This window comes from Myxine glutinosa, chromosome 1 (assembly GCF_964187855.1).
Source record: "Myxine glutinosa chromosome 1, kmMyxGlut1.1, whole genome shotgun sequence".
Taxonomy (NCBI): Eukaryota; Metazoa; Chordata; class Myxini; order Myxiniformes; family Myxinidae; genus Myxine; species Myxine glutinosa.
Window position 1 is genome coordinate 170,649,232 of NC_136261.1, and position 26,512 is coordinate 170,675,743.

At 45.9% G+C, this 26,512-nt stretch overlaps 1 protein-coding gene across 1 annotated transcript in view; it reads right to left on the reverse strand.

The window, feature by feature from the left end:
- Nucleotides 1-19,593: 19,593 nt before the first annotated feature.
- Nucleotides 19,594-26,512, reverse strand: part of FSTL1 (follistatin like 1) — a 54,075-nt gene continuing 47,156 nt past the window's right edge. The window contains exons 10-11 of the mRNA XM_078771496.1: nucleotides 20,706-20,740; nucleotides 19,594-20,066 (exon numbers count right to left, since the gene is read on the reverse strand). Coding sequence (XP_078627622.1) covers nucleotides 20,010-20,066; nucleotides 20,706-20,740 — 92 coding nt within the window. The 3' untranslated portion in view covers nucleotides 19,594-20,009. The remainder of the gene's footprint in view (nucleotides 20,067-20,705; nucleotides 20,741-26,512) is intronic.

A 26,512-nucleotide genomic window follows, 5' to 3' on the forward strand; every position in this document is an offset into this window, starting at 1 on the left:
AATGATAGAAAGGACACGACGACTGGGAAAGAGGAAACGACGCAAGGGGTACAGTTCTCAAGACCTCCGGAGGAGGGTATAATTACAGTGGTGGAGAAAAGGGGTAGATTACAAGGCAGTGAGGTAAAGACACAGAAGAGATGGGCACTTAATTACCGTCTTATCTTAGCCCAGACAGACCACAGACAAACGGAACAAGGCAGACTTACACAGGGATTGATGGCAGGAAGGGACAGGTAGGTCGATAGCACAAGGTGCACCTTGGCTCGGGGACAGGATAAAGCACGGTCCAGAAGATGCGGGGAGGCCTCACAGCGCTCGGAGGGGATGTCTTTCTTTCTCCAAGCTCAGCGCGCATCTGACGCCACCTCCCCCTCACTGCGCATGCTCAGCGGGGAGTGACACGCCCTCGGCTGGTTGGTTCCGCCCCACTGGGGCCGGTCCGCCGCTTCCATTGGGTGCGGGGGTTACCGGGCTCCGCCCTTGACGAGGAGCTGACAGGGAGCCCCTATTTGGTAACCCCGTCGAGCACATGTTTGATGGCGGCTCGTTGGGAAGGCCTGGTGCCCTCCCAACACCCCCTACCAACCAAGCCGGAGTGAGGACGCGCACTTCCTGCGCTCGTTGTTGTTGTTGTTGTTGTTGTTTAACTGTGAGGAAGAGCTGCAGGGAGGTATTGGGAGGTACTAAACTTCCTAATGGTGCCATACAATCACATTCTGGTGCAACGAAGGGTCAGAATTAATGGAAACGAGTCCTTAACTGACATAGACTAAGAATAACGAGCAAGATGTCCTATAGTTGTCTTACATGAGATGCGGTGAACCTGGGCACGACATTTAATGGGGGAAATAGGGGGAGGTCGGGTCTACAGAGTGTTGTTTACAGAAAATGGGACTAGGGAATGGGGGATTGGGGATAGTTGGGAAGTATTGAGGAAATAGGGGAATATTTACAAGCGGATATGGATGGATGCAAATCCCATATCCGCAACACTGCACCCTTCTCTACCTCGGGGCGGCCCGACCCGATAAATTTTTACCTACTTTAGTGTGGCACTCAGATGTAGTTCCCTCTACTATTAACTCAACCCTGAGTGCGACAGTTTTACAGATGTTCACAAATGAGTAAATATGTCCCCCTGCGACGTTGCACCCTTCTCCTAACAGAAACACACCCACAGGATAACCGAATCGCGGAAAGCATCCTCAAACTAAACATACAGCCGGTAGGGAGCATTATTTATACAACACTGATATTTACACTACGATCCAGGACCTGTTCTTTGAGGAACACATGCAGATGTTATGCATAGGGAGAGCACGCATGCCAGCATCGATACACCAACCCACGAGTGCCCTGTGGCCCTACGGCCTTTAATAATGTGCAGAGCACCCCGTCCAAGCACCAAAAGCACCACCCCATTACGCACAGTCAGCACCATCCGGTGCACCAATAAAGTGTTCATAAAAATGCACAATTAAGTGTCCATGGTCACCGGTGGTGTCGCAGCCGGCCGATGTTCTGCCGCTGGTCTTGCCTTCATGGAGTGCACTTGGCCTTCTGGCTTCTTTAGAAATAAAGAAAGGCACCAACCGCGTCCATTTCTGAATTGTGGCCATCAGGGGGGCCAACTAAAAGTGGTTCACCTGTATGGCATAGGTGCCACGTTGACCCAGAGGTCCATCCACGGGTGGTGCTTGACCGCAAAAGAACTGCGGTCCATTGTGGGCGGCCACAAAAATTGCGGTCCATATGGTGTATCGATCCAGGCAGCAAGCAGCGGAAGTACAGGCCCACAACTGCGGAGCCAGCACCTCTCTCTCCTCTCTCTCTGCCCCAAAGCCAGATCCTCGGAGGTGGGAGACAAAAGAAGACAAGCGTGAGTAAGGTGTTAAGGGCGCAAAAGTGCACGCAATACAAGGTAATGCACACTGGGGGCACATGGGAACCAGGTGAGACAGGTACGTTCCTACCGTACGCCCCCCCCCCCCCACCAGGTAACCTACATTGCCCCTCCCTTACCCCTTACTGTATCCACAAAACACAACACTACCCATAAACATCTACTTTACACATCAACAACGTCCCTACTGTCTTCCCCGTTCCTCCCATAAACCAAATTCGTCTTCTCTCCCTCCTAACCAATCAAATTTGCCATTTCCAACTCTCATCAAAATCTGCCATCTCCAACTCAACATCAAAATCTGCCATCACCAACTCATCATCAGTCCCTCCTCAGGAGGGAGAGATGGAATCACCCCAATGTCTCATCCACGTCGTGATGCGTCTCACAAATCCAAACAGCAATTCTCCTTTCCTGCAACACAAAACAAAGAAAACACAGGTGTGGAGTCATCAGCATCACCTCAGGTAAGTGGCTGCGTATGGTGCAACAGGTTCATCAATCCTAACTATTTCCTAAATGACTTTAACAACTTTACATTACCCGGGGTCTTTCCCTGCCAATCCATTGGCCAACTTACACTATGGGTTCTAAAAACCAATTCCCATTGAGCAAACTGTGGTGCTTCTCAATTTGGGGTCTCACTCCCCCGATTCATCTCCCGGTGCCCTTGCACAATTTCTGGGCTGCGACGTGTAGCTCTCCCAGCAGGTCTACCCACCTGCACACCTCCACCACTGCAGTTGCCACCCGAGCTTACCTAGCTCCTCACCCTAACCTAACTAACTGGGGAAGGCCCCTCCTGGCTCTGTCACCCCACTCGGTGCCCTCTGGCACTGGGCTACCCGGGTCCGTCCTCCGGATCCTCGGGCCCCATCCACAACAACTACCGGCTCCCAGAGCCCACCTGCGGCCTCACCTGGCTGACATCCTCACAGTGGTGGAGTGCCCAAACCAACTACACACACTAACAGGCTACACGCCCAGCCATTTCCACAACACTAATGCACCCATCCAAATACCATTCTTCCACCTCGCACCACAGATGCCAATATCCAACCACAATTTACCTGTACCCTCTACCTAACACTTACACTACCCGCCCCGGGTATCCGTGATGGGGGTCCACTCTTCCCCCATCCACACCTTCGCACCACGCACACCACTCCGTACCACTTACTCCAACTCTCTCCACACCACTCATTCTCTGCTCCATATATTCCACACACCTGTACTTGCACACCTGTGCTCTCATACTTGGTGCCGCCTGCACCCTTCTCTCCCCCAAGCGCATTCGCGCTGATCCACAACACTCACTACTCACCATGACACTCATCCGCAATGCTCTCTCATTCATCACTTGTACACTCACACACACCTCGGAGCATTGCCTCACCGATGCCTCATTTGAAGCTGCTCACCAGCACTTCCATTCACACTGCATCATCTGCTCTGTCTACTCCCTTCTAAAACTCGCGCTCCTCCGTCTTCCCTTACACTCAGCGCTCCCACGTCATTATCAAACACTAAGCTACTACGTCCCCACTACAGGTACCAAGTCTCTTACTTAAATCTTGTCACCCATAGTCATCTTCTAGGTCCCTACACACAATATCCTAACCCACCCGGGCTAGTTTTCACTGCCATACACCCCATAATCTATAGCGCATTTGCCCCCATTTTGTGAGGGATGACAGAGTTGCCATCCCACCACATCGGGCATCTCGCACTACCAATTTTGCACATCAAATTTCAACAAATCAAAAATTTGCCAATCACTACCCATCATCTGCCAATCATTACTGCCAATCCTTTGCCAATCATCAAATTTTGTTTTTCTAATTTCGGGGCCAAAACACTATCCTCGTCATTACAGTCTACTTACTAATGCCTCTCGGTGCGCCAATTCACTTCCACAGCCCGGCTTCGTAAAGCCGAGCAATGAATGCGGGTTGTTTGGTGCCAGCGGCTGGATGCGTCCGACATTCGGTGCAGGGAAGGAGGTTTACCCGGGCCGAGATCCCACGCACCACCTCGGCGCGGAGCCATCCAATTGCCCGATCTCGACCTGCCGGAACTTCTCCACAAAAAGTGGTCGCCATGACGACCCTTCCGATCGGGCTGCCCGTTCCACCTAGTGGAGCACGGACGCGGCCGTTCCAAGCGAGGCCCAGCGTGGATCGCGTACGGCGGTCCTTTCGAACCCGCCGTGGCTCGGATCCCCACTGGTTCTCGCGGCACGCGAAGCTGCCCGGCACGCACCGAGGGCCCAATTCGGCTAAAAGTCGCTCTAACCGCTAACCCGGTTACCGTCGATGCCTCACCTGCATGCTTACACGCATACGCTACCCGTTCCTTGCTCAAACATCCAGCTGTCTCCCTGCTCTTGGTCATTGCACCTTCTCTTACACACCCAGGTACACTCATTCCGCTCACAGACTTGGTCACACACCTGACCACCGAACACCTTGGCACACATTCGTCGCTCGCACACCTCACCAACACACATCTTCGCGCCCCCTCCTCGGTCACCTCCTCTGTGACGATCACAGGTGTGCTCTCACTCGCACACCCAACCACGTGCCTCACTACCAATTCCAGCGTGCATTCCCACACACGCTCTACCATTCCAGGTGTGCTTCCTTTTTCACCTGTCACAACCAACTCACGCTCCGTGTCACTCTTACTACTCTCACCTCCACTCTTGACAGCGCACTCACCCTTACTCTCGACAGCGCACTCTTTCCTCATGCACCCGTCCGTTACACACCTTTCTCACGCACACTCTCCCGTTACACCCTCTGTAACACTCACCACAGGTGTACACTCTTCCTTACTTTTGACAGCGCACTCTTTCCCCATGCACCCGTCCGTTACACACCTTGCTCGCGCATCCTCTCCCGTTACATCCTCTGTAACACTCACCACAGGCGTGCATTCTTCCGTTACATCCTCTGTAACACTCCTCACTACGCGCTTCCATGTGCTCCCTCGCACACGCGCTACGACCGACTCACTCTCGACAGCACCCTCACTCCTTGGCGCGCACTTTTTCCTCACACACCCCAGAGTCGGACTTTCTCGCACACCTCCTTTTTCGCACACCAGACCTGTCGCACACTTCACCAACGGCCTCTCACGAACACCCGGGTCCATCTCGACCCCCAAGCTCATTAAATCACCTGGCGCATCATACGCACGACCATATTGGTCACCACTTACACCGGGTCCTCTTTCTCTTCGCTTCTCCTCCATCACCTGCGAATCCCTCATCCGGTTAATGAGCACATCATCACGATCCGAACACAGACTTTGGACCAATTCTTTTACTTCCTATTTTATCTCTTTCTTATCCCCTCTCCGTCGCTTCTTAATTTCGCTCACCCCTTCTTCCACTTCTTCTAATTTCTGCTTCACCTCTTTTATTTCCCGGTGCGTCTCCTCAAGTTCGTCCTCTAAGGCTACCTTGACCGTTTCTATGTGCGTCCTCACCTGCCGGTCCTTCGTCTCCATTACCTGTGTCACCTCGTCCCACCTCGTTGTCAGTCCCTCACATACCATCTGACATTGCCTCTGTGTCGCTATCAAGTCATTTTTTATGTCGTTTTGTGTCGCTTTTAACCCTCCTAGTACCGCAGTGTTCCTTTGAACCTGCTCCGTTAGTTCTTTTTGTCCCTCCGTCAGCTGTTCCACTCCCAGCGTCAACTCCTCTATACCACCTTGCAATTTTACAGTCCCCTTTCTCACCTCCTTCTCCATGCGCTCCTTACAGTGCCTCACCTCCTCGCGCACTCCTCCGACCTCCTCACTCACACCTCTTCTGATCTCCTCTCCCATCACTTGCATCTCCTGCCCAGATGCCACCCTCATCTGCTCCATTTCCTCCCTGTGAGCATCCAATTTAGTTTCTACCCCCATTCTGACCCCCTCTATCTGCTGCCCCATTTGTTTAACTTCCCTTTCCGCTTGGTCCCTCATGTCCCTCAATTTGCCTTCCATACTGTTTTCTAACCCCTCTAACCCCTCTTTCATCCCTTCCATTTGATTCTCTTGAGCGGCCATTCTGTTTTCTACCCCCTTTAACCCATGTTTCACCCCTTCTATCCCATTGTCTAACCCCTCTAATTTAGCTTCTAGCCATTCCCCCATTTCTCCCATTTTGCCTCCCATTTCGCTCCCCAATCGCTCACTATCAGCCCTCGCTCCGTCCCTCATTACTCCCATCATTCTGCTTTCCATTTCTTCGCCATTCTTGTCCATAAGGGCCTTCATTTGTATAAAAAAAAGGTTCAAATCCACCAGCGGCGCTGCTACGGTCGCGGGCGCGGTCGCCGTAGCCATCTGCGAGGCGCCATTTTGCGCGCCCGTAACCTCGTGCGCGAGGACGCCATTTTGCGAACCTGCCGCCCTCACTGCTTCGCTCTCCTCATGTCCCTCAATTTGGTCCTGGATCGACCCTGCCTCACTCTCCTCTACCGGAACCCAGCCGTCTTGATCTCCCATAGCGCGACTTTCAAAATTCGGGTTTTTTTTAAAAACAAAATCAAATTTCGGTGACTTGTAATTTTGAGCGCGTTAAGCGCGCTTCGGGTTCGTATCTCACTCCCAGACACCAATTGTTACAGTTCGCGGATTAGATGTTATTTACCGAGCTGTGGTATTGCCGCGACCTAACAGTTCCCCCGATTCTTCCCCAACTCACCCGATTCACCCAGACGTTGGCCAAATCGCGCTATGCCAAATCAATGATAGAAAGGACACGACGACTGGGAAAGAGGAAACGACGCAAGGGGTACAGTTCTCAAGACCTCCGGAGGAGGGTATAATTACAGTGGTGGAGAAAAGGGGTAGATTACAAGGCAGTGAGGTAAAGACACAGAAGAGATGGGCACTTAATTACCGTCTTATCTTAGCCCAGACAGACCACAGACAAACGGAACAAGGCAGACTTACACAGGGATTGATGGCAGGAAGGGACAGGTAGGTCGATAGCACAAGGTGCACCTTGGCTCGGGGACAGGATAAGGCACGGTCCAGAAGATGCGGGGAGGCCTCACAGCGCTCGGAGGGGACGTCTTTCTTTCTCCAAGCTCAGCGCGCATCTGACGTCACCTCCCCCTCACTGCGCATGCTCAGCGGGGAGTGACACGCCCTCGGCTGGTTGGTTCCGCCCCACTGGGGCCGGTCCGCCGCTTCCATTGGGTGCGGGGGTTACCGGGCTCCGCCCTTGACGAGGAGCTGACAGGGAGCCCCTATTTGGTAACCCCGTCGAGCACATGTTTGATGGCGGCTCGTTGGGAAGGCCTGGTGCCCTCCCAACACCCCCTACCAACCAAGCCGGAGTGAGGACGCGCACTTCCTGCGCTCGTTGTTGTTGTTGTTGTTTAACTGTGAGGAAGAGCTGCGGGGAGGTATTGGGAGGTCCTAAACTTCCTAACGGTGCCATACAATCACATTCTGGTGCAACGAAGGGTCAGAATTAATGGAAACGAGTCCTTAACTGACATAGACTAAGAATAACTAGCAAGATGTCCTATAGTTGTCTTACATGAGATGCGGTGAACCTGGGCATGACATTTAATGGGGGAAATAGGGGGAGGTCGGGTCTACAGAGTGTTGTTTACAGAAAATGGGACTAGGGAATGGGGGATTGGAGATAGTTGGGAAGTATTGAGGAAATAGGGGAATATTTACAAGCGGATATGGATGGATGCAAATCCCATATCCGCAACAATATATTGCTTGTGGCAGGCTTATTCAGGTGTGACAGGCTGTCCAATTGAGGTTGAAGGCTCAGAAGATGAAGTGAAGGCTGATTCGCTTGGGATTTTTTTTATAAAGAACTTCATAATAGAGACCAGTGGCTGCCTTCATTTTCTGTTCGCTGACCTCCTTGTAACATTTGAGGATATTCTCCATCCCCCTCCACCCCTTGTAACTTCTCATGCAGTGAGGATCATGTTCATCAAAGATGGCCATGGCTTCATCGACCATCTTGGCAGGATGGCCTGCTTGAAAGCTTAATTGACCAACAATGTTTAGCTATGACCTTCGTCGTGAGGGTTTTAACAGTCTCAACATCTTCAGGACTTTATTCTGATTCCTCTCTGATGCGCTCCTCTTCCAGAGCCAGAAGATCTTCATTGCTCAGCTCCTCCCTGTGGGAGAGAAGCAAATTCTCAACATCTTATTTGTCGACCTCCTCAAATTCCACTTGCTGGGCCATGTTCGCAATCTGTTGCCTTTCTTCACTGACTTCAGCCTCCATGAATCCTCTGAACTCAATCACTGCCTCAGGCCAGAGTTTCCTCCTCGTTCCATTGATGCACTGATAAGTGGCTTCATCCCAGACATCACCAGTGATATCAATTGCCTTCTTGATGTTAAACTAGCACCAGAATGTCTTGATGCTGAGCTCATCATCTGCATCACATTCCCCGATAAGCCTGGTCTAGGTTAGACAGAGGTAACAGTCCTAAAAAGTTGCTATGACTTTTATGAATTGCTGTGAATTTTTCTTGAAATTTTATTATTATTATTATTATTATTATTATTTGCTCTGAAAGTTGCTGCTTAAATCCGTGCTGTACCGAAAATGTGTTATCAGAACACGTGTTATACGAGGGTCATCCGTATTTCTTTATCTGTCTATGTATCCCTGCCCAATAACACATTTTCTGTAATAGGCTGAGAGTTTTGACCAATGCCATGATGGCTCCATTTGTCATACATCAAGTTAAACATCAGTGGTTGCATCGCTTTGGTTGTGTAAACTGTCTTACTTTGCCTAATACCTGGTCTTCTACTTCTCGATGCAGTACTCCTGAGTGTTCTCTGACATCAACCTGTCACTTCAGTTACCTGTTACTCTGTCAAACTCAAACCCCAGTTGCCATCCTCCGTTCCCAAATTTCCATACTTCGCTCAATGCAGTATCTTCCTTCTGAAACTTGGCAAGGTTCTCGTGGGAGTGTGATGGAAGTACCGATGACATTGGTCTACTTGAAGAGGTCTCATCTGGTATTTGCTCTTTCACATGTGATAGAACGTAACCCCAGAAAACAAGCCACTTCCCTCAATTCAACAACTGGTGGTGTTAACAGGACATCGACTCAGCGCATCAGCACACCTGTTCAGCTGACCAAGACGATACTTTACCTCAACAATGTAGGATGCTAACTGTGCCACCCATCTCAACTCGTTAGCTCCAAGTTTTGCCTATTGTGAGCCTTGGATATGGAGTCCAAACTTTTCAGCTACAGCCAACTTCAATAAAAACAGCTCTATTTTGAAGCTTGAGAGATCTGGGTAATTCTTCTCAGCCTCATGAAGAGCCTGGCTGACAAACTATTGGATGACTTCCCTCATCATCATCATTCTGCAACAGGCAACAGGCATGCATCTAATCCTTTGATTGAAGCATCAACCTCAATAATGAAGTATCTATCAAACCGTGGGTATGCCAAAACAAGAGTTCCAGTGAGTGCATCTTTCAAAGCATTGAAAGCCTCTTGGGGACCACCCCACGACAAATGACGATGAGGATGGGATGAAGGGATTTGCCAGAGCTACCTCATATAGACAGAACCCTGATGTCATGAGGCTATCTTCTGCTTGACAGAACAGTGTTCTAGCGAGCCAACCGACTGGTGAGGCAGGATCCAGCTGCATTTGAGAGTGTCATTCCCAAGCGACTGCAAGATGTCTGCATAGGTTGTGCGAGTGACAGATTGTCAGAAGCCAGTGAGGGTCAGAGTGGAATCATCGTTGTACAGTAATCAGTGTCAATAGTGATAGCCAGTTGGTGGTTAAAGAGAGCAAAACTTTACATCTTGAACTGTTTTATTGTATTATTATATATTTTTCTTGAAAATGTTTCTTGCCCCGAGCATAGCCCAGGTGTCATCATGTCGAACCCATCCCAAACCAGTAGTCAATGACTGATATGCTTTCCTAGCACCAGCAAGTGGCCTGCAAGGATTGAATATCCAACATGCGCCCCCAGTAGTAAAGTCGTCAAGTTCAAGGGACCTCGCAGAACCCCGGGGGGAGCTGTCTTTGACAGAGCGGCTTGATGGCTTCTCAACTTGCTCAAGCCATTGCAAGCTGGAGGGTAGGGCCAAGGCCCAGGCTATCATTGACCATCTTGCTGGAGCAGCCAGAGAAGAGGTGCTCTACAGGGATGCCAATATCAGGAAGGACTATGGAAAGCTGGTGGAAGTGTTGAAGTCACTCATCGGCCCAGTGGAATCCGTTCGCTTCCTTAGCTTTGCATTGCACAACCGTGTTCAATTGGAAACCGAGTCCCTTTGCTGACTTCAATCGTGGGCTGATGAGGTTGTATTCTCATATGGAGAGTGCAGCACAGTCATTGTCGGACAAGGACGCATTAAGTCACTTGAAAAATGGCATGCTCAAAGAACAATTTGTGAGAGCAGCGAGGGAGCAGTGGGTGCAGTGGGAGCTCCAACATATAGAGATATCAATGGGTGAGAGGAGTTTCATGGAGATGCAGGAGGAGGTTCTACTGTTCTCCAGAGACCAAGAGCCAAAGAGGAAAGTTCACATCAGAGGTTTTGATGGATAGACCTGAAGAATATTGTTGCGAAATGGCTTCTAAGGATTAAGATTGTATAGCTCGGCAATAGTCATTTCCAGATTGCATGTTCAGACTGTCCAAAGTCTAAGCCAGCAACTCCAGGATGCATGAATTCTTCTTGCAACCCTGTCCTCATGAAACTTCCAAAATCCAGGTTGACTGTCCACATCAACCTTTTATCCCTCACTTCTCCCATCGATGGAACCACTTTTCAGAGGTCGTGCTCTCACTCTTCCCACCATGACTTAGCATTTCCTAACCTAACCATTCACTTGCTAATTTCAGTATTTCCTGCCTTCCTCCCTCACCTCTTTTCCTGTTTGTTCATTCCCTCAACGTTTTGTCCCATTGTCAGTTCCATCTTGCTCTATCATGAGTTCACTCCTCTAAAGAAAGAAGAAAAAAGGCAGAGAAGCTTCTAAAAGTAGTTGAATATGCAAACTCCTCAGCGAAAGGAAAGTAGTGTGATGTCTTGAATGCAATAATTCAGTAGAGAGGTATAAAAGGTCATCAAGCTTTTAAGGAAAACATTAAACAATCTACAAGCAACATGGTTAGTTTTGACCCCAGGGAATTTACCAACAACTCATCAGCAACCAAAACATGGTTTAAGAAAATTATTCCAGTGATAGCAGATAAACAGATCTGTGTTAGATGCAAATAAACTTTCTGACACCTTGGTCAATTTAATGAAGAGATAAAAGGCATTGTCAGCGATTTTGGTATGAAATCATCTCAAACAAAACAATCTACCGAATCCCACCCAAAATAAAGGGATGTGCTAGAGGAACGTTTTGCATGCTTGGACAAGATTGCCTTACGGTGGGTACTCTTCTTGTGATAATTTTCCCTCAAATTAAACTGAAAATCAACTTTATCAACCAATGCACCCGGCTACGACCTCCCTCTATTGGGAGACAATCATCTGTCCCACTTGGGACTATTTGTTCATGTTTCTTTGGGAATTAATGAATGAGGCACCCAATAAATTCCCATCCACATAGTAGTAGTACTGTACATGCAGTACATGTACTAGTAGTATATGTAGATGTAGTAGTAGTAGCACCCAATTCCCATCCATGTAGTATTGGGTCAGAAGGATTGCGGGAGTGAAGAGGGTGGATAGAAGTGGAATGGATGAACTGAGAGAGGAGATTGGTGTGCAGATGAACTTGATGGGGAGATTGGTGAAATGCTGACTGAGATGGGCTGGACATTTGGTGCAGATGGGGGAAGAAAGAATGGCAAAGAGAGGGGAGAGGTTGAGAGAGCAAGGAAGGAGGAAAAGAGGTAGACCATGGTTGAGATGGGAGGATTGTATGAAGAGGGATATCAGTATAAGGTGGGGGTGGTTGAGGGGTGGAGAGAGTTTACTGAGGACAGAGGGGAGTGGAGGAGTATCGTGGTCAAGGCAGGGAAGGAGCGTGGTGCCATCGGATCTCACCCGTTATAAAGGGAAGAGGAAGAGAACAACAAGTAGTAGATCATGAAAAATACGTTGGTAATGGTTTGTATATAGTAATAGTTAATAGTGTGTAATCATTGATATTATCTAGTTATATAGTTCTGTTAATTGTCAGTCAGTCTTCTGGTGATCAGATTTATTCAAACATCCCTATCCTGCATTGCTCCCAGAAGCTCTGGTGGAGACAGCTTGTTTTCAGCCTTTACCCCATCCATCTAGCACATTGAAGGTCTGCCTCTTACTCTTCTTCCCTCGACCATAAACAGCATGGTTGATTTCTCCAGGCTTTCGTTTTCTGCACACGTGATGTGTCCAAAGTATGGCAGTTTCTGTTTTAGCATCATCACATCTAATGTAGGCCTACATGGTGGTCTAATTTCTTCAAGCACTGATTTTTTTTGTTCTTTTCACAGTCCATGGACTTTTTAAAATTCTTCTTGAACACCACATTTCAAAACTGTCAATCTTCTTCCTTGATTTTTCACTGTCCATGACACAGCCATACATTGCAACTGGAAATACCAGAGCATTCGCAACCTCCTCTTGGTTTGTATTGTCACATCTTTGCCTTTGCAGATCTTTGTCAATCCTGACAATGATGTTCTGCCCAATGCTACCCGTCTATTAATTTTTTGTCCTCCACATTCACCACTATGCACTTCAATCTTAGAACTAAGGAAGATGAAACGTTCTACTATTTCGACATGATCATCTCCAAATCTGAACACATCAATCCTTTCAGTTGACAAGATTTTAGTCTTCTTTAGTGTTGCCCAGTAGACTCTCGCTTGCTCGTTGAAGACTCAGGCACAAGAGGGGTTTTTTAATCTGGATTTATTTTACTGTGGTCGAAAATAATTAACGTACTTTGGAATTTAATTCAAACTTTGCAAAACAAAGTCAAGACAAAACCGTGGCAAAAATGGTAATGGCCAAATACGTACGTGTTCCGTTTCCTCCAAAACCAACACTAAAATCTTCTAAGGAATCCCCCCCACCCCCTTCCAGGATGGCTTACAACACAGCTCCGAATAGGCTTCCAAATGTCGTCGGTGTCGCTGTTCGTCAATATCCCAATCTCCTTTCATCAGTTATGCTCAAAACTGGGTGTGGTCAACTCTCTTAGAGGCACACTCATATTTAGGTGCTAGTAGTCAACATTTTGTGGTCAACTCTCTTAAAGGGACACTGTTATATTTAGGTGCTAGTAGTCAACATTTTGTGGTCCACCCCCAGGAGTACCTCTGGCTATGGCTTCCTCTCCGCTCCAACTTTTGTTCATATGTGTTCTGTACCGTCCTCCAAACAGTGACGACTCCATTTACATCTCGCTGTCTGACAACATCGATCAACTTCTATCCACTCATCCCAACTCTCTCTTCCTCATAAGTGGCGACTTCAACTGTCATCATGCCAGCTGGCTGGGTGTGGGTACCTCTCTCACCAGCCATGACATCTCAGCAAAGGACTTCTGCGCTCTTTGAGACTGACACAATCTGTCAATATCCCAACCTGGATCTCAGTCAATGGAGTATCTTCTCTTCTCGACTTGGTTATGACAAACTTCCCTGCAAATGTCTGCTGCTCTTCTTCTGCTCCAATCGGCTCATCTGATCATGTGCTTGTTAAAGTGGATATCTCTCTGGCCATTCTCAAAGAGCCTCCTCAGCATCGACGAGCCTGGCATTTCACTCAGGCCGACTGGCATGGTCTTCAATTAGCCATAAATCATCTGGACTGGTCTCCCATCTCTACTGCCTCTGACATAAATTCTTCCTGGGAATTCTTCCAAAGCAAACTGCTCTCTCTCATGCACAGATTTATCCCATCTCATCTTCAGTTGTCTTACCCTTCCTCCCACCCATGGTACACTGAATCTTGTGGTGAGGCAGTTGCCCTGAAACAACTTGCCTTTGCGTCTTGGAAGGCAAATCCAACTGAAGGCAATCTCAGTTCCTTCCACCAAGCTCGGAACAAGTGTGTGTCTACCCTCAGGAGTTCCAGGAAGCACTATCTCTCCACACTCAAGAATGAACTCTCAAACCTGTCTCCTTCCTCCAAATCCTGGTGGTGTCTGGTCAAATCTGTTTGTGGTATTCGTTCCGTTTCCCCTTTTTAGGATAAGGAATTAGATTAAAACATTTTTGGCTGGTATACCACTTCACTTATGATGTCATCATTTTCATGCTTTTGTTCCCATTGGGAGTACTTGACAATGTGCTAAGTTTCAAATGTTCCATTCAGCGGTTTCCGAGATACATTTTTTTGCGTTAAATCCAAGATGGCTGCCATACCATGTGAGCTATGATGCCACAATTATCAAAAAAAAACATTCTACATGGGTGTCGCTCCTACTCTTAAAGTTTTGTCTCAATTGGACATGTGGTTGCTGAGAAAACCGAGGTTTTACGGACAACCCGAAAAAATTATCCCTCCGGCCACCTTGGGGGAGGGGGGGGGGGGGAGTGGGGCGAGGGTGGAGGCATAAAAAAGATCTCGTTTTTCCTGCTCTGTTAATTATCATTATATCTCTACAAAATATGTATAAGGAAAATATGTATAAGGAATAATGTCTTTTTAAGCTCATCATAGGAAGTGGGCATTTTGACACTTAATTTCCTCTCTTGGTGCGCCTTTGGTTTTCATCTCTCTTCTTCTGTCTGCAATATTTATTGCCTCTTCTGACAGTCATTTAGGTTTCTTCTTTATGCTTTATTTTGGGATATTGTTTTTGCCTCTTCTTTTGCAGTGTTAAACCCCTTGCCACAATTTGTCTGGCAATTTGTTAACCAAGGCCTCTTCTTTTGCAGTGTTAAACCCCTTGCCACAATTTGTCTGGCAATTTGTTAACCAAGGCCTCTTCTTTTGCAGTGTTAAACTTCTTGCCACAATTTGTCTGGCAATTTGTTAACCAAGGCCAGCCCTGCAAAATGTTTTTTTTTTTTAACCTTTATTGCATATTGTTGAGATATACGTTTTCAAGGTTATATCTGGTCAGAAGATTTTTTCACCTTTCTCAGTTTGACTCGTAGTTTTGCCACAAGGAGTTCATGATCTGTCTCACAGTCTGAGAGTGGCAGAATTGACAGCACTTCTCCATCTTTTATCGATTAGAATGTAGTCAAACGGATTTATATTGTCGCGTGATTCCCTTCGGTGAAGACCGGGAATTCACGGATAGCATTCGAGCGTTACTTCGAGGCGTTGTTCAATAGCGGATTTATTATCTATGTGCGAGAGGAAGAGAGAAGAATAAGAAGCTGGAAGCTTTTACCTGACGCGATCTCCGAGCAGTCTTCAACCCAGCAAAAGTAACTCAAATGAACCGGATTTTATGTACAAAAATAAACAGGTTTATTTTACGGAACCCGAGAACAATGAAACGCGCCAGTTAAATAAATGTCCTAAAATGGAGCGCTTCCGCACCAGACGTATAAAACACACAAGGGAGAATTTAAATGAAAATAAACGTCATGTGTGTGTGTGGGGGGGGACGGGACGGGGGGGGAGCCTTAGCTCAACCAGCGGAGATGGATGGCATTCTCCTCGGGAATGGTGCCATTCCAGGCTGTTGGCGGGAACGACCGCATGTCCTTGGCACGCGCGCACGCTATCCAGGCCCCACCATCCGTCTCGAGTGTGAGGCGTGCAGCTTGTCTCCCAGCCGCTTTGATGAGACTCCGCTCTTTGCTCGTCAAAGAAACACCGTCAGCAAAAGTCGAGGGCAGAGGCGAACGAGAGGGGCAAGAGGTCGAGGTAGAGGAATCACGAGGGCAGCAGGGAACAATGTCCGACCACGAAGGGATACAAAACGAGAAGGGCAAAATGCCAGCCAGCGAGTTCTTTAATCGCCCCTGGTCTGACGTCATTGGTCCTTCCTTCCAATCAGTCTGTCGCCTCTCGACCTCGAGAATGTTCTTCCCACGTCAGTCCCTCACCATTGGCCGAGCGCTTAGCGCTCTCCTCCTCATGCCATCGGTCGGTGGCCAAACAGTCTGTCGCTTCCTTATACCAATGAGCGGGTTGCTCCTTGCTCTGCCCCTGGCCAATTGCCTTTCATTGGTGTGATCTCCCCATCAAACCCCCTCGACCAATCCATCGAGAGGTGGGCATGGCCTCAGCCAGCCTGAGCAATGTGTGTTGCTATACAAGTTGGTGATGTAGCTGGCTGCGGCTCCATCGGCAGTGCCCCGGACTGGCTTCCAGTGAGTTTTATTGTGGGGGGGGGGGGGGGGGGGGGGATTTAATTAGTATGTGTGGTGCTATTTGGCCTGCCTAGTGTCCATTGGTGTTGTGCCATAAGGGACAATGGATAAGTCACAAGGTCTCACACACAGGGGAATTAGCATAATCCCTACTCTAGTTAATACAAGGCCATCCTTGTATGACCACAAATATACGAGCTTAATCCGACATCCGGGCTAAACAGGTCCTCTACTTATGTTCATCGAAATGGATCTTCTTCTTCACAACAGTCAGAGCATGATACCGACACAGATATACCTGATCTATATGTCACTCTACCCCAAAATTCATAACAATATGTTACCCATCAGGTGATGCCCATGGCCATGGGTACAAAGTCGCTTGAGATGGTTGAACCATGTGTTTGCAATTACAAGCTCATTCTCTACACAGAACTCTAACATTCACTCTCCTGGCTCATTTTTGATACCAAGTCCGTGCTTTCCTGCAATCCCTGGTGCTCCTGCTCCTCCAATCTTTGCTTTGCAGTCTCCCATAATAAGTAAAACATCTCATCCAAGTCCCCATTCTACAACATTTTCTTCATTGCAGAAGGGGAAGCATATATCTGAATGATCGTGGTGTTCACTGGATGTCCTTTCAACCTCACTGATATTAAACTTATATCTGAATGATCGTGGTGTTCACTGGATGTCCTTTCAACCTCAGATATTAACCTTATATCTGAATGATCGTGGTGTTCACTAGATGTCCTTTCAAACTCACTGATATTAACCTTATATCTGAATGATGGTGGTGTTCACTGGATGTCCTTTCACACTCGCTGATATTAACCTATCATTGACTGGGTTGTATCCCAGGACTGACCCTGCCGTCTTCATCCTGCATATCACTGCCACTCCAATTATTTTACAAGTTTCGTGACCAGAATAAAACACTTTGTAATCGTCACCTTGAAACTGCCCCAAACTAGTCTATCTAAGTTCACTTATCCCCAAAATTTCAGTTCTTCTCTCCTCCATCTTTCTCTTTATAACATCTAACTTTCCCTGATTGAGAAGCTCAGAGTTTGACCTTTTGTTTTGGTGACCTCAGCGACTGGATTACCTTGTGCAAACAAATACAACAATTTGGAATATCATGAAAAATAAAGAAACCACAAGCGTACTCAGCAATATATAATGGCCAGGTCGGCCAACGAAAACAACTACAGTTGATGACAGAAAAAACATCAGAGCCATGAAGTAAAACAACCTAAAACAACTGTCAGTGACATCACCAATAACCGCCAGAGTGCAGGGGTGAAAGTAACACAATCTACCTTTGCAGAAGACGTTGACAGCAGAATTACAAAGGCTACACTGCAGGATGCAAACTTCTCATCAGCACCAAAAATAGAAAGGCCAGATTAGAATTTGCCAAGAAGTACAGAGGTGAGCTGGTAGAGTTCTTTGAACAAAGTCTTATGGACAGATTACACCAAGATAAACCTTTACCAAAGCAATGGAAAGGTGAAATTGTGCGGAAAGGAAGGGACTGCATAAGTAACAAAGCATAAGTCTGGTGTTGACTTACCAGTTAAGGTGGCTAGCTTGAGATCTTAGGTTCCTGAGTTTGTGCCCCTGTCATGCCATTGACATAACACCAGGTGGGTTGACTCAGTCTGTCATCCTTCCGAGGTCGGCAAAATTAGTATTAGCTTAATGGTAACAGGGGCACTGCATCAGCAGCACGGCTACGCTCCCAGATAATGATGCAACCAGCAGTCACAGGCTGAATACGAAACAAAAACCAAGTTTTGTCAAAAATATGTCTAACTTCTTGAAACTATAAAAAAAAAAAAATTCAACTATTTTTTTTACTACTTTTTTGTACTTTTTGAAACATCTTTATACCATTTTTGGTCCCATCTCTCAATGTTTAAAAATCACTGAAAAAAAATTCTCATATCCGTATTCAGATCTGGATTTTCACCAAAATCGAAGCAATCATCGTTGTCACACACCGAACCTGTCCACCAAGTGTTGTCCGATTCTGTCAATAACTTTTTGAAATATCATGCTATATATTGTTTATGGCCTCATCACTCAATGGTGGAGAATCACTTAAAACATTATCAGATCCGGATCTTCACTAAAATCTAATTCAAAATCGAATCCTTTCTTCTCATCTCCCTGTCAAGGCTGGAGTGCGCTGCAACGCAGTGTTCTAGGCCCCCATCCCATTTCTAATCTTAATCAACGATCCTTCTGATTCTCTGAAAAATCCCCTTTATGTTTGTTGAAGACTGCACTCGCTACCCTAACATCCCTCATCCTTTAAATAAGCAAGCAGCACCCTCTTCTCTTTCTGAAGACCTTGAAAGAGCCAGGAGCTGGTCCAAAGCTTGAAATATATATTTTCAACACTGGCAAAACCTATACTTTCACTCAAACCTCTTGATAAAAGGACCGTCTAGCAAACATTCCCATTTACTTTGTCATAAAAACCTCTTGATGAAAATCAGCCCCTCAAACCTTTGGGCCTCAGCAATAGCCATGATCCATCTTTGGCAAAGTATATATCAAAGATGGCCTCCAAAGCCAGCTACTGACTGGGCATCCCCATTAAGTCTTTTATTGGCAACTCCGAACTTCAAACAAGTTTGAATTTGGCGAAGACCTACATTCATAAGGCCTTCACCTTCAGTTCCATGGAATACTGCTCTTACTTTTTGGCTGGCACCCTTGCATTACAGCTTTCATATCTTGATGCCTTGGAAAACAAGGCCTTCAAAATGATTGCACTTTCCCTCCATGGAGCTGAATCTTTGGGCCTGTTAAATGCAGACAATCCGATGGCCTCTATGTCTCCAGGGTCCTGAGTTCGAGCCCCTGTCAATCTGTTGAATTAACACCAGTTGGGTTGACTCAGTCTGTCATCCTTCTGAGGTCGGAAAATTGAGTACCAACTTACTGGGATGAATGAGCCATTCAAATATCTTGCGTTGGAATGGCGACCCATCCAGAATTGTGCCCAATAGCCACGAAACTGCTTGGCAGCCATACGCATGTGAAGATGCAAAAAGGGAGTGGTCATCGTCGTCATAACTTCACTTATTGTCATTCATCCTCCAAGTGTCCCTCTGTTGTTGTGTCCCTCTACCCTGCTGTTGGTGTGTTTCTTTGCTTTGTGTTTGTGTTCTTCCTGTTCTGTTCTGTTCTTTTAAGGAAGAAGAGTCTTTTAAGTTTAAGTAAGTTCTGTTATAAAAATTATCTTTCTTTTAAATAAGATTATTTTTCCACTCAAAGACACATGATATTGAAAACAAATCTTATCAATCCAGGTGTTTTGTGTCATATAAAGTCACAAATACTGCACTAGCGTGTGCATGCTTGACTACCAACCGATACAGTACAATTTCATTACAGCCACAGAGAAAGATTATGTATTTATTTCTTAAAAACAGGAAAATAAAATCCAAAGATATTGGTGAATTATACATCAGACAACTACTATAATAGGGATGGGGCGAATGAGATCTAGCAATATCCTGAGCGTGTACGATGGTTACTGAACACTGCCTATTACTGCTACCCCCTTTACAATGAGCAAAAGTAAGTTTAGCAACAAACTATAAAGCATGTAGACAATGTCGACTGCGATGAAAATAAAGGATAGGAGGAGTTCGTAAATTTGGGTTTTAGAGGATGTAATTGGATGCAAAACAAAATAATAAGAAAACATCAAGGTCAAGCTAAAAATGGCCCATCCATGGAATGATCAACTCTCGCCTTGGACTAACCAAAGGACATCGATCATATCATTCATAATGAGCCAGATGGAAAATGTCTCTAAATCTTCAGGGACTCCTCCTTCTTCTTCACCGCATTTTGTTCCTTAAAAGTAAGCTGTGGAACACAAAATAAAGTTCATTATGATCTTCATTCCACTCTTCGCCATCAATTACTCTTGCAATCATTGTGATAGCCATTGTCATAATAGTTTAACATTGTCTACACCCACTATTTATAATATAAAACCTATGGCATTATTGAGGTCATTCATGTAACATTATCAGTTCACTATTTGCAATCGCACTCTCCTCTAAGATGTCCAGCCTGGGTTTTGAATTCCGACCCAGCTATAAACTGCCATCGCGGTGTTTCACAGACAGGGCGATTCATCAATGTGTCTGCCGTCCCTCGGATGGACTTTTTGCAGACGGGACGCCAGTGTACATTTGTTGGTGGACGTTAAGGATCCCATGGTGTCCTTCGCGAAGACGAGAAGAGCTATCGCCAGCCCCGTGGGCAGATTCCAAATTCCAGTCCTAACCTCAGTCGAACGTCAGGCCTGGCCAGCCAGTTCGTGAAAGACTTGGGCCAATCTTTCACCAGCAGGCCCCACAATAACGTGCGGATAATTATGGTTTAATGCATTCATCTGACTGCATTAATGATAATCAGAATGTGAATTATCATACACAGATATTTATACTGCTATCTTATATGATAGAATACAAAATGATGCCAAGTACAGAGACTTACCTGCTGGCTGTCTTTGTCCATTTCTTTGTCACCGACTGCGAATAGCAAACAGGAGTACACTTGGTTAGTGTACATTGGAATCTTTCATATCAATGGGTCTTTCTTCTCATTATTTAAAAAATCTGGGGCAGCCCTGGCCAGCATGGGCTCACGGTACACTCATTATGATGTTACCTGGGCTAGTATGACAATAACGTTACACCTCTTGAGTATGGTCCAGTCACATCAAACCAGAATACAGTCAATGTGACGTCACATGAAATTGACATCACTTGACCCTTAGTTTGTCCTTCATGTTCAATAGCAGCCATGAGAACGAGCAGGGATCATGTTTCATGGACAAAAATACTCCCAAAATAAAGACCAGGTGATGCTAAGTGTAAAGTGCCTGTTGCAACACAATTGACAATGCAGTGGAACATTTTCCAGCAAATCTGGACAACAAAGTGCGAGTTTCCTCCATTTCAAACTGGGTCCTGAGAGAGTTTCCTCCATTTCAAACTGAGTCCTGAGAGACTACCCTGTGTGCTGAGTATTTATTCGAATAAATAAGGTTTAATGCTTGCCTTGTATTTTTAAAAATACATTATCTAAGGCTCGTAATGGAGCTGAAACACACACAAACATACACAAACACAAACATACACACACACACACATCTCGTTTTTAAATTTCTGTTCCTCACAATTCTATCTCTCTCTTTTATTCACAGACACACAGACATGAAGACAGCGATGAAGAAGAAGCGATGAAGAGAAGGACAAGTTCTGGTGTGCGATGGAGAAGCTGATGGAAAACGTGAAAGATGAGGAAGTTGTTGTGGTAGGAGGAGACCTAAATGTGGGACATGTGGGAAGGAGTATGGACGGTTTTGAAGGAGTTCATGGGGGTTGTGGATATGGAGTGAGAAATGGAGAAGGTGAAAGGATTTTGGAGTTTGCTGATGGAGCTGATTGTTGATTTGTAATACTCAGTTCCAGAAAGAGGATAATAAGCTTGTTACATACACGTCAGGTGGGTCGACGACAACCGTTGACTACCTGATGGTGCGTAGGCGAGATAGGGGGCACCTCCGGGACACAAAGGTGATCCCGGGGGAGGAGGCTGTTTCACAGCACCACTTGGTTGTCTGCGACATAAGGGTGAAAGGTGCGAGGAGAGCTCGGCGGGTGAAGTACCAACCGAGAATGAAGGTGTGGAGGTTGAAAGAGGTGACAGTAAGGGAGGCATTAAAAGAGAGGCTGAGTTGGGTAGAGGATGATGTGGTTGAGCTTGAAACTGGTTGGATGGCAATGAAAGCTAGTCTGTTGGGAGCCGTTGGTGAGGTATGTGGATGGACAAAAGGACCACAGAGGCACTCGGAAACATGGTGGTGGGATGAGGAAGTTGGAAAGAAGATTGACGAGAAGAGGAAGAAGTTCAAGGAGTGGCAGAAGGTGAAGGGTATCGGGGCAGAAAAGGCAGAGCATGAAAGTTATAAGGCAGCCAAGAAGGGTGCAAAGAAAGAGGTAGCAAAGGCGCAGGAGGCATGGAGGAAAATGTTCTGAGAACGCTTGGAGTTGGAAGAGGGTCAGAGAGCAGTATTCAGGATTGCAAAGCAGATAGCGAAAGAGAGGTGCGATGTGATGGGGGTGAGTTGCTTGAAGGATGAAGTGGGACAAATCGTTGTGCACCCAGATGGAATTAAAGGAAGATGGAAAAGATATATGGAAATGCTGTTGAATACAGAGAATGAATGGGATGGCAACATGGAGAGTAACCCAGTTTTAGGACCGGCAGAGAAGATAACTGAGAAGGAAGTTGAGGAAGCGATAAAAGCAATGAAGAGTAGAAAAGCGGGAGGGCCGACGGGAGTTGTGGGAGATATGTTGAAGGCAGCAGGAAGTTGGGGTGTGAAGAGAATGACAGAGATCTGTAATCTGGTGGTGAAAGAAGGCCGCATTCCAGTGGCTTGGGAACTGAGTACCCTCGTCCCTCTATACAAGAGGAAAGGTGACCCTCTGGACTGTGGCTCGTATCGAGCGATAGTTATTGGAGCATGGAATGAAGGTATTGGAAATGGTGTTGGAGAGGAGGATAAGGAAGAAAGTGAAGATTGACGAAATGCAGTTTGGATTTATGCCAGGAAGAGGAACGACAGACGCGCTTTTTATTGTGAGGCAGTTGCAGGAGAAGTACATGGAGAAGAGGAAGAAGTTGTTTCTTGGGTTTGTTGATCTGGAGAAAGCATTCGATAGGGTTCCACGTGAAGTCGTGACATGGGCATTGAGGAAGTTAGGAGTGGAGGAATGGTTGATCAGAGTAGTGATGGCAATGTACAAAAGAGCGCGCACAGCTGTAAGGACGAAGGACGGGAACAGTGGTGAGTTTGAGGTGAAGGTGGGAGTGCATCAGGGGTCGGTACTAAGTCCACTACTATTTGTAGCTGTGATGGAGGTCCTGGCTCGGAACGTAAAGGAGGGTTTACCATGGGAGTTGTTGTATGCAGATGATCTGGTGTTGATTGCAGAAAGTATGGATGGACTGAAGGAGAAGATGAACAAGTGGAAGGAATGTATGGAGACAAAAGGTCTGAAGGTGAATATCGGAAAAACGAAGGTGATGGCAAGTGGTAAAGCATGTGGTGAGGTGGAAAGAACTGGGAAGTGGCCGTGTGCTGTGTGCAGGAAGGGTGTTGGAGTGAACTCCATTCAATGTACAATGTGCGCTGAGTGGGTTCATCAAAAATGTAGTGGTTTGAGAGGGTCATTAACCAGTGTTGCAGCTACATTCAAGTGCAAGGTGTGCACAGAGGGAGCTGCAGATGGAGGAAATGTTGAGTTGGATCTTGGAGATGGCGTGAAGCTGGAAGGTGTGAAAACATTTTGTTACCTATGAGACATGCTGAATGGAGAAGGTGGATCAGACTCGGCAACGGTTGCTGGAGTGAGATGTGCATGGAAGAAGTTTTGGGAACTGAGTGGCGTGCTGACGAGGAGAGGAGTGTCGTTGAAGCTGAAGGGAAAGGTGTATGCTGCATGTGCGAGAAGTGTTATGATTTATGGGAGCGAGACATGGGTATTGAACGTAGAGCAGCAACGAAGGCTGGAAAGGGTGGAAATGCGAATGGTTCGGTGGATGTGTGGAGTATCGTTGAGAGAGAGGAAGACAAATGATGAATTGCGAAAGATGATGGGAATAGAGCCTGTGATGGATGCTGTGAAGAGAAACAGTTTGAGATGGTTTGGTCATGTGTTGAGGAAGGATGAAAGTGACTGGTTGAGAAGAGTGATGGAAATGAATGTAGAAGGAAGTAGAGGACGGGGAAGACCGAGAAAGACTTGGCTAAAGATGGTCGAAGAAGAAATGCGGGCGAGGGGGTTAACAAGGGGAGATGCAGAAAATAGGGCAAAATGGAGAAGATCGTCATGGGGACCGCAAGGCTAACCCTCGCTCTTGCAGGGAAAATGGCCTTAAAATGCCTGTTGTTGTTGTTGTACACAGACACACACACACACACACACACACACACACAAACACACACACACACACACACACAGACATACACAAACACACATACACACATATACACATACACACACACACACACACACACACACACACACACACACACACACACAAACACGAAGGTGGATACTTTTCGACCTGGGTGGCTTATGATGGATTCATCATAGGTCCCACCTTCAGAAACCTGCAAATGGAGATAACAACCAACAAGACAAACACTTAACACAGCTGTTGAGCTTGGGGAAAGTGCCGTCACTCCCATCACTTCCCGGGATACTCTGGGTAGCAGCGACGTCACAACAATGGCGATGCTTTTCTCACTGTGCTCAGCAGGCATTTTAGTCTGGAGGCATATCCCCAAAAGTGGCCTAGAAAAGGTGGTAGGGGTACACTCATGTTACAAGCTGGCAACAATGTTTTTCTGAAAGCCCAGACCTCTAGGAACCCAAAAAGTCTTGTTGCCAGCTTGGGAAATGGTTTGGACCAGATTTGTGGCCATTTTTCAAAATGGCCGCCTACATTTTTGGTGTTTTCTAATATTTGAGCTCTAGAACTTATATCTGGCTGTCTTAAAGGTCTCTAGGGTTATGACCTTATAACATATAGTCATACAACAATCCTCACCCAAATTGGGGTGCATGGCATATCTATAAGTGGTTTTATTGAAGCAAAAAGGCAAAAATATGCCTGAAAAACGCCTTCATTTTGATTTTTCCAAATCACTAAATTGCATACTGTGAAGTTGTTCTTTGGTCAATTTCTTTCAAAATAGTTTTAAAATTTGCCCAGATCCCTCCTCTTCATTAGCAAATCTTCAGGAATATACCCAAGTTCTCAGAAAATATGTTTTATGCATGATCAGCTACCCCTACCCCCTAAATCACAAAACGTGCCAATTTTCAATATTTCCAGATTCCAACCAATATCATTGTTGTATGACTTTTTCTCATCATGATAGGTCCAAATTAACTTACTCTATGTGATTAGGTGTTAATAAAAATTGAATTTCACACTTTAGTGAAAATCCAAGATGGCTGCCAAATGGCCATAGAATATTTGGTGGCGTGAGACCATAAGACTGCAATTTCATTCAGAGGCACTTCTAAAATGTTCCATTTATACTAAATATATGAGGCACTACTATTCTATAGGTCACATGTATGTGAAAGAGTCTTGATGAGTTGAAGATGTATTATTTTAGAGGGGGACTTTATGTAAAATTTATGTTTTATAACATTTGAATTTCAGGAAAGTAGTGTGGATTTGGAAGTGCCTTGTTTGCGGAGTATATTAGTTCCAACATAGCTGACAAACAAGGCACTTACATAAATGAAGACATAGAAGATTGTAAAATATAAGCTATATTATTTAATGTAAAACAAAAATAAACATACATAACTTGAATACATAATGCAAACATTATTATGTTACACTGATCCAAACAATACAAACGTCAATGCAATGCTTGCACCTTTAAACTAAACAAATATTTGGCACTGAATTAACAAAGTCATACCCAACAAGCTAATCTGGCTATTCATACATAAGTGACAGAATGTGGGATACAGTCATATCATAGACTAGTAATACATTGGTGGAACAGAGCTGAAGCAAGACTAGTTACATTATGTCAAATACAGCCTAACTAAAGACTAGTAACACTATTTGAATGCAGTCAAATCATGGACGTGTAATGCTATGTGGAATACAGTAGCATAATAGACTATTGACATTATGTCATATTGAGCTTAGTAAATCAAAGACTAGTAGAACCAAATACTCCAAATACTAAACTTAGTCTAGTAATACTTTGTGAAATACAACTGAATCATAGATTGGTTACATTACGTTAAATACAGCCAGCATAGTAACAATATGACATTATGGAATATACTCAAGTTTCCATGCATGTCGTCTAATCACTATCAGAGTCATTGAGGGGGTTCCTGCATAAGTCTGCACATTTGCATGCCAATGTGCACCGCAATCCATTTTTCCTACAGTTGCACCTGCCAGTTAGACATGGACGGGCCTTTGAGGTACATGCACACGTCGCAATTTTGACACATTCTGCTGTGAGCCCTTCCTTGGTCATGAGACGGGGCATCAGCTGGTTGTCCTCAAGGTACCAGCCGGATGTTGTTGGATTGGGGATTCCTTGGACGATTGCATTGGACGATTCAGTCATCCTTTGGCAGTTTTGAATCACTGTCCAGATGGTGTCAAACTCATGTGCAGGCTCATTGATTATCGGCATAGGCCCTACTGTAGTCTTTGCTGGATTCACATCAGACACACGC